Source organism: Pseudorca crassidens, chromosome X (assembly GCF_039906515.1).
Source record: "Pseudorca crassidens isolate mPseCra1 chromosome X, mPseCra1.hap1, whole genome shotgun sequence".
Taxonomy (NCBI): Eukaryota; Metazoa; Chordata; class Mammalia; order Artiodactyla; family Delphinidae; genus Pseudorca; species Pseudorca crassidens.
This window is the reverse complement of record NC_090317.1, coordinates 47,540,309-47,556,988: the sequence shown is the minus strand read 5'-3', so window position 1 is coordinate 47,556,988 and position 16,680 is coordinate 47,540,309. Positions and strand designations below refer to the sequence as shown.

At 36.7% G+C, this 16,680-nt stretch overlaps 1 protein-coding gene across 1 annotated transcript; it reads right to left on the bottom strand.

Moving 5' to 3' along the window:
• Nucleotides 1–1,503: 1,503 nt before the first annotated feature.
• On the bottom strand, nt 1,504–4,950 carry LOC137216358 (DNA endonuclease RBBP8-like). The gene is given in 2 exon segments (XM_067722304.1): nt 1,504–3,428; nt 3,430–4,950. Coding segments are annotated over 2 exon segments (2,670 nt in total). The 5' UTR covers nt 4,486–4,950; the 3' UTR covers nt 1,504–1,814.
• Between the last annotated feature and the right edge of the window lie 11,730 nt (nt 4,951–16,680).

Genomic DNA, 16,680 nt, shown 5'->3' with positions numbered 1-16,680 from the left:
TACCACAAGCAACTCTATGCCAATAAAATGGACAATCTGGAAGAAATGGACAAATTCTTAGAAATGCATAACCTGCCAAGACTGAAACAGGAAGAAACAGAAAATATGAACAGACCAATCACAAACACTGAAATTGAGACTGTGATTAAAAATCTTCCAACAAACAAAAGCCCAGGACCAGATGGCTCCACAGGCGAATTCTATCAAACATTTAGGGAAGAGCTAACACCTATCCTTCTCAAACTCTTCCAAAATATAGCAGAGGGAGGAACACTTCCAAATTCCTTCTACAAGGCCACCATCACCTTGATACCAAAACCAGATAAGGATGTCACAAAAAAAGAAAACTATAGGCCAATATCACTGATGAACATGGATGCAAAAATCCTCAACAAAATACTAGCAAACAGAATCCAACAGCACATTAAAAGGATCATACACCATGATCAAGTGGGGTTTATTCCAGGAATGCAAGGATTCTTCAATATACGCAAATCTATCAATGTGATAAACCATATTAACAAATTGAAGGAGAAAAACCATATGGTCATCTCAATAGATGCAGAGAAAGCTTTTGACAAAATTCCACACCATTTATGATAAAAACCCTGCAGAAAGTAGGCATAGAGGGAACTGTCCTCAACATAATGAAGGCCATATATGACAAGCCCACAGCCAACATCATGCTCACTGGTGAAAAACTGAAAGCATTTCCACTAAGATCAGGAACAAGACAAGGTTGCCCACTCTCAGCACTCTTATTCAACATAGTTTTGGAAGTTTTAGCCACATCAATCAGAGAAGAAAAGGAAACAAACGGAATCCAAATCGGAAAAGAAGAAGTAAAGCTGTCACTGTTTGCAGATGACATGATCCTATACATAGAGAATCCTACAGATGCTACCAGAAAACTATTAGAGCTAATCAATGAATTTGGTAAAGTAGCAGGATACAAAATTAATGCACAGAAATCTCTGGCATTCCTAGATACTAATGATGAAAAATCTGAAAGTGAAATCAAGAAAACACTCCCATTTACCATTGCAACAAAAAGAATAAAATATCTAGGAATAAACCTACCTAAGGAGACAAAAGACCTGTATGCTGAAAATTATAAGACACTGATGAAAGAAATTAAAGATGATACAAATAGATGGACAGATATACCATGTTCTGGGAGTGGAAGAGTCAACATTGTGAAAATGACTCTACTACCCTAAGCAATCTATAGATTCAAAGCAATCCCTATCAAACTACTACTGGCATTTTTCACAGAACTAGAACAAAAAATTTCGCCATTTGTATGGAAACACAAAAGACCCCGAATAGCCAAAGCAATCTTGAGAAGGAAAAATGGAGCTGGAGGAATCAGGCTCCCTGACTTCAGACTATACTACAAAGCTACAGTAATCAAGACAGTATGGTACTGGCACAAAAACAGAAAGATAGATCAATGGAACAGGATAGAAACCCCAGAGATAAACCCACACACATATGGACACCTTATCTTTTTTTTTTTTTATTTTCAAAACTGTAATTAGGTATTACCAAATAAAGTAATAAACAACTTTTAACTTAGAGTACAAAATAAAAGCACCTTATTATTTTAAAGGTGCAAAAGCAAGAAAATACGACAAACTTATCCATTTTTAAATAGTCATCTGTGTGATGGGTAAATGCTATTTCAAAACATTTTCAATAGAAAAATGATTTATAAATCAGTTTTCAGAAGATCAAAAAAAATCAATGTTTAATACCAACTTTAACTATAAATAAAAAGAATATTGTCGTCTCTCCTGTTCTTGCTGCAACATTTATGTCTTCTGCTCTTTGCCTTTTGGAGAAAATATTGCATTGTAAGGCTGCCGTCTTTTTGGACGAGGACAAGGATCAAGATCTTCTTTAATGTAACCTCTTTCCACACAAGTCTGAGTGGAAGGAAAACCAACTTCCCAGAAATTCTCTGGTGTGTTGGGTGGAATGTAGCGAAATCGGTGTCTTGAGCAGGAAGCCAACTTCTTTTCTCTTTCTTCTGCTGGAAAATCTGCATAATAAATTTCACATTCCTTACACGTGTGTCCAAGCAATTTTCTTCTTTCTTCTTTTTTCCGGACCACCTCAATATGAGGAAAATTTTGTAAGCTAGTCTCTCTTTCATCATCTTTAAAATATGGCTCCACAAATGTTTTCTGTTTGACTTTATCTTGTTTATCACCAGGAGAGTTGGGTTTTTTTGTAACAGTTGATGACTCCTCTTCATCTGCTACTTGGGGGAAGCTATCCACCAAACAGGATTCATATTCTTCATGTGTAGTCCGATCAAACATATCTTCCAAGCTATCATTCAGTTTTCTTTCTCCATTTGGACTTTTTTCTCCCTTCTGCTCTTGATTCTTCATTTTTAAAAGCATAGTTTCACTAACCAATGTACAGTCCATGTCCACTGTCTCTCCTCCTGCTAATCTTGACTGACTGCCATCCTTTGTATCTACTACAGTAATATCCATTTTATACTGAGAAAGGTCTGCTCCTGGATCTATACTCCACTGGATGTTTTCAAAGGATACATCTTGGTTGTTTTGTAGAGACTTTGTTTTAGCAATTCTACATGGATTTAACTGAAGAACTGATGCAAGTTCACATGCTCCATGGACTGACCTGGTTTTTATTTTTATAGGCTCACAAGAACCAGCACCCTTCATGTCATCAAAAAGATTCTCTGTCTCCAAACTTTCACGTGGACGTAGAGGGATTTTAAAGATAGAATTTTCTTCCTTTATTTGTAACAGTGTTTTATTATCTGGAGATTTATTCAAGGACTGGAGGAGGGACTCCTGTAAGCTGCTGGGCTCTTCTGGGGAATCTCTGGTTAACCCACAGCTCCCACTCAAGGCCTTACGGCTTGAGGAAGAGCCCTTTGGAACAGGCTTCAAAACCTCAGAGAGAGTCAATTGCCTAAATCCGATTTTAGAGTTCTCACTTCCTTGGCTTTTCTCTTGACGCTGAATAGCTGAAAATCGATCAGACAGATCCAGAGGTTTATCCATCACATAGTCTCCATTCATGTAAGAATGACTATCCGGTGGAAAAGGAAAAGCATTTTCTTTATCAAAGGAGGCTTGGGGGCAGCTTACTTCATCTTCACTTTCTTCCTCGATTTTCTTCCTTTTGGTTCGGCCTCCCAGTGATTTCAGAGGTACCACATGTTTATCTTTATCAGTAACAGTATCTTTAATGTGATCAATACTATCCTGTTCACTTGTATTTTTATTTATAAGCATCTGCTTATTAGAAGATGACTGGTTAGTGGTCTTCTTCACTTCAGCCCCAATATTATGATGTGTGAAAAGGGCACCATCTTCAGATTTTAATCTAGGTTTCTCTGATCTAGAATTAGAAGTGTTGCTGAAAGGCATTGTTTTCAGATGGTTTTTTTTTCCCAGTCTCTAAAAGAGAAGGGGACAAACTTGTATTCAAACCTAAACTACTTTTCACGTTAGAGGTAGCTCCAAATACAGGAGATGATACCCGAGTAGTCAATTCTTCTTGAGGAGGAGGCTTTGAATTAGAATCTGAAAATCTTAAACTATCTTCACTATTTCTTCTAGATTCCTCAAAAGGTTTTTTGTGATCTCCTTCCAGACAGTGGTAGAGCTCATCACCAACAGGGCTCATAGGACCTCGAGATTCAGACTCATCTTGAACACTAAGTCCAAGTGTTTCAGCAACAACTGTAGCTAAATTATCGGGAGGATAACTGCTTTTTCCATGTGTATTAGCCACTGGAGCTTGACTCTGATCACAAGTGTCAGCCACTAGAATTTCACGTTCATTATGTGTATGTGGTGGATGAGTTGAAGACTTTGGTATTTTTCTCAATTCCTGTGCACACCCAGAGTGCTCCAGTTTAGTATGTGTTTGTTCTACGTATCGGACGTGGAGGTTCTCCTTCCTTCGTAGTCGGTTAGTGCCAGAAAATGAAAAGGTTGTTATTGGTGAATCTGGAATAACATCTTCCTCAGTTTCAAGATCGGTTGCTTGATGTGGTTGATCATTCTCAATTTTCTGCTGCAGCTGTTCAGAAAGCTTTTTGTTTTCTTCCTGTAGAGTATTCTTTTCATTCATAAGCTCTGTGATAAGTTTAAGATTCTGCTGTCGAATATTTTCAAACTCTTGTTGTTTCTTCCGCATATGTTCTTCAGTTACTGCACAGCGATCACATAATCCTGCTCTTAATCGATCTTCTAAAACTTTAATGGTTTCATGAAGAACTTTCTGTTGCTCTCTCAGCTGTTGATTTTTGGTGAAGAATTCTTCTAGTCTCTGTGCATCTAAAATTCGTTCCTTTTTCAGTTTGGTTACTTTTACTTGTAAACCTTGTACTTCTTTATCATGACACTCCTTTAGTATTGTCCAAACATCCTTAAAGTCATTAGATACATCTGCAGAACTAGGGCTTCCACAACTGCTTCCCGGGACGTTCATCTTACTTAATATGCTCACACTTCTACTGCCTAATGTTTTCTGACCTTTTCTGTTACATTATACAGGTCTGAAGTTGTCTTTGGTCAGTTCAAATACCATGGAGTGTGCTGTTTTATATTTCCTTTTAATTTAATCTTCACATTGTATAAAACAGCTACTACTGATATTATTAATTTCATTTTAGAGTTTAAGAAAACAGGCTTAAGAGACTAAGTGACTCGTCCGAGGTCACATTGCTAGGACACGTCTACTACGGCCACGTCGCTGCTGCAACTCAAGTTGTGATGCCAATGAACTCCAAAATACTCGGCTTGCAAGATTGCGTCGAGATTCTCGAAAGCCCCAGCAGGAACGCGAGCACGCTCTGGAGAGGGGAAGAGACGGCCGTTCGCTTTTCTGCTCGTTCCCTCACTAATCTGCCACACCGCCAGCAGCCAAGCCGCCCCCTCGGGGCAGCCCGCGTTTTCCAGCCGGACACCTTATCTTTGATAAAGGTGGCAGGAATGTACAGTGGAGAAAGGACAGCCTCTTCAATAAGTGGTGCTGGGAAAACTGGACAGATACATGTAAAAGTATGAGATTAGATCACTCCCTAACACCATACACAAAAATAAGCTCATAGTGGATTAAAGACCTAAATGTAGGGTCAGAAACTATCAAACTCTTAGAGGAAAACATAGGCAGAACACTCTATGACATAAATCACAGCAAGATCCTCTCTGACCCACCTCCTAGAGAAATGGAAATAAAAACAAAAATAAGCAAATGGCACCTAATGAAACTTCAAAGCTTTTGCACAGCAAAGGAAACCATAAACAAGACCAAAAGACAACCCTCAGAATAGGAGAAAATATTTGCAAATGAAGCAACTGACAAAGGATTAATCTCCAAAATTTACAAGCAGCTCATGCAGCTCAATAACAAAAAGCAAACAACCCAATCCAAAAATGGGCAGAAGACCTAGACATTTCTCCAAAGAAGATATACAGACTGTCAGCAAACACATGAAAGAATGCTCAACATCACTAATCATTAGAGAAATGCAAATCAAAACTACAATGAGATATCATCTCACACCAGTCAGAATGGCCATCATCAAAAAAATCTAGAAACAATAAATGCTGGAGAGGGTGTGGAGAAAAGGGAACCCTCTTGCACTGTTGGTGGGAATGTGAATTGGTTCAGTCACTATGGAGAACAGTATGGAGGTTCCTTAAAAAACTACAAATAGAACCACCATATGACCCAGCAATCCCACTACTGGGCATATACCCTGAGAAAACCAAAATTCAAATAGTGTCATGTACCAAACTGTTCATTGCAGCTCTATTTACAATAGCCCGGAGATGGAAACAACCTAAGTTCCCATCATCAGATGAATGGATAAAGAAGATGTGGCACACATATACAATGGAATATTACTCAGCCATAAAAAGAAACGAAATTGAGCTATTTGTAATGAGATGGATAGATCTAGAGTCTGTCATACAGAGTGAAGTAAGTCAGAAGGAAAAAGACAAATACTGTATGCTAACACATATATATGGAATTTAAGAAAAAAATGTCATGATGAACCTAGGGGCAAGACAGGAATAAAGACACAGACCTACTGGAAAACGTACTTGAGGTTATGGGGAGGGGGAAGGGTGAGCTGTGACAGGGCAAGAGAGAGTCATGGACATATATACACTAACAAACGTAAAGTAGATAGCTAGGGGGAAGAAGCCGCATGGCACAGGGATATTGGCTCGGTGCTTTGTGACCACCTGGAGGGGTGGGATAGGGAATGTGGGAGGGAGGGAGATGCAAGAGGGAAGAGATTTTGGAACATATGTATATGTATAGCTGATGCACTTTGTTATAAAGCAGAAACTAACACAACATTGTAAAGCAATTATACTCCAATAAAGATATCAAAAAAAAAAGAAAAAGAAAACAAAATATAAAAGGAAAAAGAAAAAGGAATGTCTTAGAATACCTTTGAAAGACTGGTGACATGCATTCTTGAGTACTTAGGTTGCTGGCAGATATTTCTTTAGTTACCAGTATTATGTTTAAGGCTTTTTATTAAGAAAAAGTGGGAAAGGGTAAAGAAAAATGTTAAGGGAAAGAAACTAATATTTAATGAATGACCAAAAAGCTATGAGCTAAGAATTATTATATCCATCTTACAGGTGAGGAAACAGAGGCTCAGGAAGTTTAAATAATATATTCAATGTAGCACTGGTAATAAGTGGCAATATGAAGATTCTAACATGTGTATCTGGTTCTCTGTTCTACACAAACATGTGTTGCTTGGATAAATGGAGGGATGCTATGAAGATCTACAAAGTGAATGTAGTCTTTCACTAAGAAAATGAATACATAAATTTTGAAAATCATCTGTTTACATGGCATCAGAAATGTAATTTCTATTGTTTTCTTCCCATTTTTAATCAATTGCTCAGCATCACATATACATAATCATGTTTTCTTTGAGAATATTATGATTTACTAACAGAGACACTGACACTTTTCAAATAGGCAGATGAGGAAAATATTATCTTCAAAGACATCGAGATAGTGTTTAAAAGAAGAAATTATTTATATGAAAATATATTAAGCAGGATACAAAAGTGGGTCATAGGGTCCCTCTATGTGGAGGCAATAATAAATGGCAGAGTGCTCCACTTATAAATGACTTCATTTACCATCACCTGTCATGTTGGTAAATGAGAAGCCTTTTCAGTCAGTCATGAGAAGCCTGTTTACCTTGGATATCTTTAAAAGCAAACAAAAAGCAAAACAAAACAAAACAAAAAGCTAGACATACCACTTTCCTTCTGAACATTATGTTGACTGGATATGAGGCCCAGAACTTCTGTAGCCATTTCAATATCAGCCTGAGAATGCAGCCAACACCCTCCAGATGAGAGTAGAGATAAGGGAATTCAGAAAAGCAGAGCTGGAGCTTCGGAATTACATCAACTCTGAAGACTGCTCTGTCTCTGGACTTCTAGTTATTTGAACCAATTTATTTCCTTTATTATTAGGAAAAAATATGCCCATAATAAAGGAAACCTATACTTATTGAAGAAAGTATTTTCATCACGTAGCATTTTGTAGATAGAAACTAGCAACTTAAATGAACCCTGAGTAGCAGGTAAAATGTAGACAATCTGCTGAAAAAAATTTTAGCCAATCACCAATTTACTAGAAAACCTGTTCTAAATTTCCTATTTCTTCCAAAAGCAAATGAATAAAAAGAAAACATTATTCTAGTGCCAAATTTTGAGTAGATGATAATAGGATGTCCAAAATGACAGCAAAATTATTTCCTTAAATCTTTATTGAGATAAGCCCCATTAGGATGGTAAAATTCTGTAGTTTCACAGCTGATGCAATGATAGCAAAACAATATCCATCTACATTACCATAATCATAAACAGATAGTGCTGAGGTTTTCTGCAAATATTAACATAAGTGAAATGGGCATTTGTGCCATTTCATTGCACAAGGGTTCTTAATTTGTTCAAGAACAAAGAGTAATTTCTAATTATATTTTGGAAATTGCAGAAGTACATAAACTATACCAAAAATATAGAGATTATTCCAATTCTGAATACATTCCTGGTTTTAAACAATCTCATCCACATGTATAGATTCAAAGAACTGTTGAAGGGAACCACACTACCCAAAACAGAAACATAAGCACAATTTGTACTTTGGTGCCTTATTTCTCTTAGCATACTATCACTCCTTCTCTACTCTCCATGCTAAAGCAGAAATGTTACTATCAAAGCTTTAGTTAAAAACACTGATGAACAGAGAGGTCAAGTCATCTGTGAGAAGGCACACAGCTACTGACAGAGCTGGAATACTGACTCAGGTTTGTCTGACCCCCAAACTGCTAAACTACAGTTGCTATCCAAACTCTGAAGAATCCATTTTGTTTTTGATAGGAAAGAAGGAAGGAACAAAAGAAAAGAGGAAATGAAGGAAGGAGGATGAAAGGTAAAAAGGAAGGCAAATTCTAGCTCTGCCATGACTGAAACATAGTCTTTTCTCTCAAAGATCTTATAGCCCAGTAGGGGAAAATAAGAGAAATACACAAATGATGCATAGTGCAAACTAGAGAAAAATGTTCCATAACATAGCTAAGGTCCAAACGCAATTGGAGTTCATAGGTAAATGGATAGGCAGGGATTAGGAAATATCCAGCCCAGAGATAGCTACTTGGTTTAATGTTTCTCTTGACAGTGTTTCTCTGGTAATGTTTCTCTTGGCCTGATGTTTATAGGATTAATTATGCCCCAGACTAGAGTCACAAGAGCAAAAGATTGTTTGTATCTACCAAGAACATTAAAAAAAGGGACAGGTAGAATGCCTGCCAGGTATTGGCCGTACCTGACATAGCCCAACCTGGTTGATCTTAGCCTTTGGCTCTGAATGTTTATTCACACAGAGTATTTTTCTAAACGGCACCCAAAGATTACTTCTCCTGAGCTTCAATATGATCTACATCAACTTTGTAGTGTTGATCTAGGTTTTCTCCAGGCTGCCTCTACAAGTAGTCCTTTAGAATTACAATTTTAGTCAATTGAAATGGGTTAAAAAGGCAGGTACAAAAGACTTTAGGGAAGAAGTCAATTTGAGATGGACCTTGGAGGTTGACTAGCATTTCTCTGTGGAGAGAGGGAGAGAAAGCACAGCATAAACAAAGGCAAATGAAAGGGTAACACAGGTCATTTTCAAAAAGTCAGCAGTCTGGTTTCATTGGTCATAGGTTGAATGTAGAGGAACCACAGCAGATGGAGTTTGGTACCATGTCATAAACAACCTTAAATGCCAGAGTCAGTGATTAATACTTGTTTTGGCAATAGGAAGGTACTGAAAGTTTTTGAACATGGTGGTGATTCATCAGGGTTGCTTTAAACAAGAGTTCTCTAACAGTGTATGTAACATTCAATGTCATGAAGAAGAATGAGTGGTGACAGACCAATTAGGAAGTTTTTAGAATAGTCCTGGATGAAAAGTAACAAGAGCATTAACCAGAGTGTTGGCAGTGACAACAGCTAGGAGGAGACAGATGCAAGAGATATTGAGGCAGTAGAATCAAGAGCACTTGGAAACAGATTACGTGCGAAGGGTCATGGAGAGAAAGGAGTCTAGGGTGACTGAAATGCTCAAGCCTGAGTGACTGGGAAAGAAGTTGTAGTATTCATAGTAAAAGAAAAGTCAGGAACTGCAGTTTAAGAAGGATGTATATGGAAAGGACCAGTGGGCTATCCAGTGGGAGATGTAAATCCTGCATTTGGCCACATGGATTTGAAGTTCAGACAACAGTTGAGGGTCACTATTTAAGAGTTCACTGGAAAGGAGTGACAGTAGAAGACCCTGGATTGGTTAAAATAAATAGCAAAGTGTTATATACAATGAGAACAATCTTCCAGATGTTGTGTGAATGGAGGTGAGAGTGGGAAAGATGAACTGTGGCAGCTCAATGAATAGTACTGTGAAAACAAGATAGAAACTGAAAGAGAAATTTCAGTTGTTACTAGACAGATATAAAATGTTGTAGGCCCCTGTTAAATTCCCCCCAAAGTCAACAGAGGAAAGTGAAGATCTTACTAGGAGAAGAGAAAGCACTGTGAACGCTATAAACACAGCACACAAAATTGGGCTTAGCAACCTAGAATGTCTTTGAAGGTGGATAGATAATTTTACTACAAACAGTTTCTGTTATATTTTATATATTACGCTATGGATTCATTTAAAGCTACAGCAGGTTAGCCTTAAACTGAACTTGAATAATCAGTGGATCAAAGTTTTGACATATGTTCCTTTTACTTTAATTCAAAGCATCATTAAATCAAATATGGATGCATTTTTACTGTCCTTTGATCTGTGTCTTCTGGGGATTTAAAATAACATTTTCTAGTGAGTCAAAGCTGCATTTAAATTGTATATAAAGGGTCTGACTTCACTTCATAAAAACAAGGACATTCAGAATTAAAGCTGAAAACATTGACCTTAACTTACTTCATCAAAACCATTGAAACATTTTTTTTTTCGTTTTGTGTGGTTTTCATATTTTTAGAAAAAATGCAAATGTGAGAAATCAAAGTATGAACCTGGGTATCTAATAAAGGTGTCCAAAAAGAAAGGGCTAATAGAAGCAAAGGAATGAACTACAAATCGAAAATAAGGAAATTACTGCATCCCCTATACATATTATCCTATGATTTTCTTTGCATCTTTAAATTAGTATCAAGATTCTTTTCTTACCTGAGCAAAATAATTATGCAGTTAATTCCTGTTCCTCTATTTGTGAATCAGGAGGCTAGACTACATTGTCAAGTTGACAATGATTGTTTCCATTATCTTTCCTTCCCTGATTCCCTGAATGGTGCCTTTTATCTTATTCCCTTGTCACCATACCCTTCTCTTGTGACTGCATTTTTCTTTTTTTGTCTCCAAGTTTACTTTCTAACCCATCTCCTCAAAACTTGGATGTCTTGTTTTCTCTTGTTTGTCTTGTCTTCTCTCCTTTAAGAATATTTTTTCTCCTTTAAGGTAAAAACTAGCTAATCAGGTAAATTTATGGGAGATATTGTACTATTAATTTTGCTGTGTTCTTGAGAGTGGCTAGAACTTTCTCTAGCATATTTTATCCTTCCTCATGTATCCATTTGGAGGGACTTTAGGCAATTCACTTCTGCTCTCTGGGCTTTAGTTCCTCCATCTGTGAAATGAGGAAATTGATGAACTATAGCCCAGCATTCTTGTGGTTTCTAAATCTTCTCTTTAAAAAAGTTGACTTTAAATATATTTCTCTTATACTCTTAGTAAAAGATATCCTAAAAGTGTCCATTTCAAATGAAGCAGGAAAACAGGATGATAAGCCCCCAGAGGAAGAGGATCTTTTTTTTTTTTTTTTGCGGTACGCGGGCCTTTCACTGTTGTGGCCTCTCTCGCTGCGGAGCACAGGCTCTGGATGCGCAGGCTCCGTGGCATATGGGATCTTCCCACACCGGGGCATGAACCCGTGTTCCCTGCATCGGCAGGCGGACTCTCAACCACTGCGCCACTAGGGAAGTCCAGGAAGAGGATCTTGTCCACCTTTGATATCATCCTCTCTAGATAGCTGCAGATTCTGCTTACCTGTAAGGCTGTTCCTGAAAGGAAACTATGTATTTGCTTTTGCAGACATTTGAAACAAAAGATCAATATTCTTTAAAAACTTGGCTTTTTATTTGTTGACTAAAATATTTTTAAAGTGAGAAACGGTTGGGATTGAAATGGTTCATTAGTCTGTACTGTATTCCTTTCCTTTTCTTCTTTTTCTCACCCTGTCTCTGTTATCTTATGCAGATCATTCCCAGTGCCCGTGGGCAGTCACCTCAATTGTGGAGCACAAGCAAGTTGCACATTTATGGCTGGTCAGCAAATTGAAGAATCATGCAATCTGTGAGTTTCTAATAAAGGCCAAAATAGGTACTAAAGGATCTGACAGTATTTTATTTAGTATTTCAACATGCATCATTTTCCTGTCACAATGATTTTTTTTTCAGTTCCAGCACAGAGTGTGGCTGCTTTTTAGACTGAGCTCTTTCAAAATAGTGCAATTATTCCAGCTACAGATCAACCTTTTCAAAAGCATTCATTTAGCAAACGTTTTCACTCTTGCTCCTGATAAAGTTTTACAGTGGTCTGCTTTGCATAGCTGTTATCCTCTGTGTTGTTGCTAACAACCATAGTCTACAGAAATCCTCTACTGGTTACTTCTACCGTAAATAAAGGTTTTTATCAGGTAAGAGGTTTTTTAGCACCTTTTTCTTATCAGTCTTTGGTCATTAAGATCAGAAGGTAAATAGAGTTGCCTTGCTATTTATAAAAGGATAAGTAACAAAGTAACACTCATTTAGATTACAGATCAGAGTGCTTACCCTATCTGAGGTTTACCTATAAATGCATTCTCAAGTGATTCTTTCTGGTAAAAAGTATCCTTTCTGATCCTTACCTAAAGAAATAGCCAGATTTTTGTCCAGGCCTCTAGTGGTAGCCAGTGGAAGCTTGTAAACATATGAGAACCATTCTAGTACCCAACCTCCTGCAAAGCAATAACCTTCTTGAGAATGCTGGTATAACTTCATGAAGACTCAGTTTTCCAGCTTGCAAAATCTTAAGAGCCTTCATTATGTTAATTCTAAATCAACAGCATGGATGTAGCAAATGCAATGTCTCAGCTCAGCTCAAAGTTTCAAGCTTTCACAAATTTTATATGAACATTTCATTACGTATGGCTCTCTCAGTTCAATTCTCATCCATCACCATCCCTGTATAAGTATGCAAGGCTGTTATCATGAAAGATAAGAGAAATGGCTTTACATGGTAACTTTAACCTGTAATTTGGAGTAGTTGCTTCTCACAATTCCCATCTGATAAATCTGTCTTCCTCTTGTGGATCCTTGATGTTCGATGATAAACATTACACTCAATGAAAATTTCAATTTTCCCATCTGGATCAACCTGCTCCCTCTGGCTTCTGTTGCTGAGAGTACTTAGCAGAACTCTGTATGTCCTTTTCTACATCTAGCAGTAGTAGATTAGATAAGAGGCCAGACTACAAAAATATCTGGAAAAGCTAATATAGATAAGGTATGAATATCTTAACCTGAAAGTAGAATATAAAACTTTATATGGTAAAAGACAATGCAGATTGTCATCATGGAATACTTTAATCTTAGTTTAAGTGGAGGTACTATAGAGAAAAGTACAGAAATTCCAAATGTTGTGGTGGATATTTACTATAAGATATATACTCCATTGGATATACTCCATTGGTTTACTCCTTTGCAAAGCTGAACAGGACCCTGTAGGGGCTCCTGGGCATGAGGAGCCTTTCTGTTCAGCCTCCATGACCTTCCCTGAGTTCCAAAGGGCAGATTTGAACAGTTGCTAATCCAGGAAGGGAAGGGATGCAGAGTCAAGGGAGCAACAGCCAAGAAATAATAGTACAACCTTGGGTCAGGGTCCTGGTTCCACCTCAAGGGACACACATAACAATATCTTTAAGCCCTTTTATAGAATTAAAACCCAACAAATGGAAGATGTTAGCATTCTCCATACCAGAGAAGACCACCTGAAGCCAGACTAAAGGAACCAGAGAAGCTCATCAAGAAGTCTACCTGAGACCAGATTAGAAGAAGGCAGCCCCCACACACACCCTAATCTTATCAGCAGCCCCACCCTTGAACTATTGCCATAAAAATCCTCACCAAACTCCCCTGGTTTGGGATGCATAGTTTTCGAGGGCAGGAGCCCTCTGTGTCTCCCTTTTGCCTGGCAAAGCAATAAAGCTATTCTTTTCTACTTCACCCAAAACTCTTTCTCCAAGATTTGATTTGGCACCAGTGTACAGAGAGGCTGAGATTTCAGCATCATTTGCTTGGTATCTACCACATGTCACCCAGTTTTCTTCTGAGTGTTCCTAATGTTAGCTGTGTTCAATATATATTCTCAATATAAAATAAGTTTTTATCAGTCAATAAGAATAATATTAGTGACAACAAATCAAAGGATAAATGGCATGAATGGGCATACTACAAAAGAAAAATATGAAAAAAATGGCTGAAACTCACTATTTAACTTGGAAAAGGAAGGAAAATATGGTAATCTTTAATGTTTACAAGGGTGTAGAGAAACAACAAGTCCCGTAAAATTAAAGTAGAAGCATTAATTAGTACAAATTTTCTCAAAGGCAATTTGGCAAAGTATGCTAGGTAATTTAAAGCAATAACTCCATACCTAAGAATTCATCCTAAGAAAAATCAGAAAGGAAGTCCAAGATTAATCCATGTGGATGGTCATCACAAGTGTTTGCCCTAATAGCTTTAAAAGAATGGCAACAATTTAGAGGCTCAGTAATGGGGGACTGATTAAATAAATGATAGTATATTTATGTTATAGAATAATATTAGTCCAATAAAAATAATTTTTTGAATTACATTTAAGGGAAATGTTTGTGATATACTGTAAAGTGGAAAAGCAATTTATAGATATACATGTACTGAAAAAAAAGCAGTTTATAAAAAGACTATATATCTCTAAGTTTATCTTATCTATGTAGAAAAATATATATGCCAAAATATTCACAGTGGTTGTATTTGGGTGCCAGGATAGATGATTTTGATTTTCTTCTTTATACTTTTCTACAATTAATATCTGCAAGTTATAACAACTTTAAAAGAAATTTTGTTTTGATTTATTCCATCTATTATATAGTGGTTTTAACATGATGGTATAAAAATATACACATTCAGATGTAATGATGTAGTCTTCAAGTATATTTGAGACTTTAAAATATTTTTCTTTTTACAATAATAATATCCACTTTAGAAAACATTGAAAATGTAATAAAATGTAAAGAATGAAAAATTTTGCCATTTCATTACCTCACGTTAATCATAATTATTTTTTTAGGTACATGCCTTTTGGACATATGCATGTGCATGTGTGTGTAATGCTCACATTTTCTTTTATTAAAAAAATGTTTATGCTTCACAATAATATGATATTTTCACTTAACTGTTTGTCATGAACATTTTGCACATTATTAAATGTTCTTTTTCAGCATTATATTTGATTATTAGTGTTCCTTTTGTATGAATATACAGCATTTATTTAATGACTGTTCTATTATTGGATATTTGTTGCTATTCTTTAATGCTATAAACAACACTTCAAAGTATTCTTGTAGTAACATCTAGGTGCACGTACATTATTTCCTTAGTATAAATTCGTATATTAAGAAAAAGGGCATGCAAAATTCCATAGCTTTTGGTGAATACTGACACATTTTCTTCAAGAAAGACTGTACTAACTTATTTCCCACAAATCATGGATGACAATGCCCATTTTCCTGCACCTTTACCAAGAAAGAATATTATTATTTCTTAAAATGCTTTGTTAACTTGATGGTTAAAAATATTAGTTTTTAATATAATTTCTTTGGGACAGCCCCTGTCAATTTTTTTCCTTATATTTATAAGCCATCTAATTTTCTTTTTTGTTGTATTGTCCTATCCTAACTTTGCCCATTTTTGTATGCCTGTTCATCTTTATTGATGTCTAAGAGCTCTTTTTACAATGAATAACCTCAGTCTGGGGTATATTCTATGTGTACTTTTCTTAGTTTGTCATATGCTTTTCAGTTTTGTGAATGCTATCATACTTAATTATTGTCATTTCATGTATTTCAGTTCCTTCATCTACATATTCTCTTAATTGCTTTTCAACTATTAGTCATAGATAGGCAGCATGGAAGAGCTGTTATTTCACCTAACACTGGATTCTTATCTGTAAATTATTGCCATCCTTTATGCATAAACTTCACTGTGGTGTTATTTTTAAGGCATTATCTCCAAACAAATGCAACGTCCAAAGCCTATCTATAACAGCATGATCTTCTCTTAGAAGGCATCTGTAATTCTGTCAAGCAGTTCCATATAAAGCAAGGGATCAGCCAGATGCATAGAGTGGAAATAAGAAAACAAGAGAGCTGATAAGTACACTTCTATTGCCCTTTGCTGTGGTTTCCTGAAAACCTTATATCAAATTCATGGCTGGAGCTGAACCACATGTTGTGTCCCTTGTCAGACATTCTTTTCCAAAAAAGGATATCTAATAACTTTATGAAAGTGTGTGCAGAAAAATAATTACAGGTCTTTTGGGGCTTCTCCACCAAGACTTTCAGTATCAAGTGTCTCATATTCAGATTATAAATCTGCCCTTGTAACTTGCACTTTGGAGGGTTCAGCTGAACTGAGAAGCAATGGGAAGGATTAGTGGATTACTTTCTCTCCCTGTGCAGTAATGGGAGATAAGCACTATTCACAGGCTCCTGAAGCCTAACTAGCTTACAACACGTCAGAAATGGCGCCTTTAGGATTTACATAGGCGTATCCGTTCAAGGATCCTGTGCAGAAACATTATTTAAGTGCTTATAATACAGCTCCTGCTGTCATATGACTTTACAATGTCAAACCATGCTGAAATCGAGTATAAAATCAAGAATTTTTAACTCAGAAAGAATCACTTAATTCAACTATCATAGGAGGAAACAGAAGCTCAGAAATCTGAAGTGACTTGCCTGAGATGACCTTGTGAGTTAGTGACTCTTCAATAATTATCATTGCTATCAGGTAGAGATGC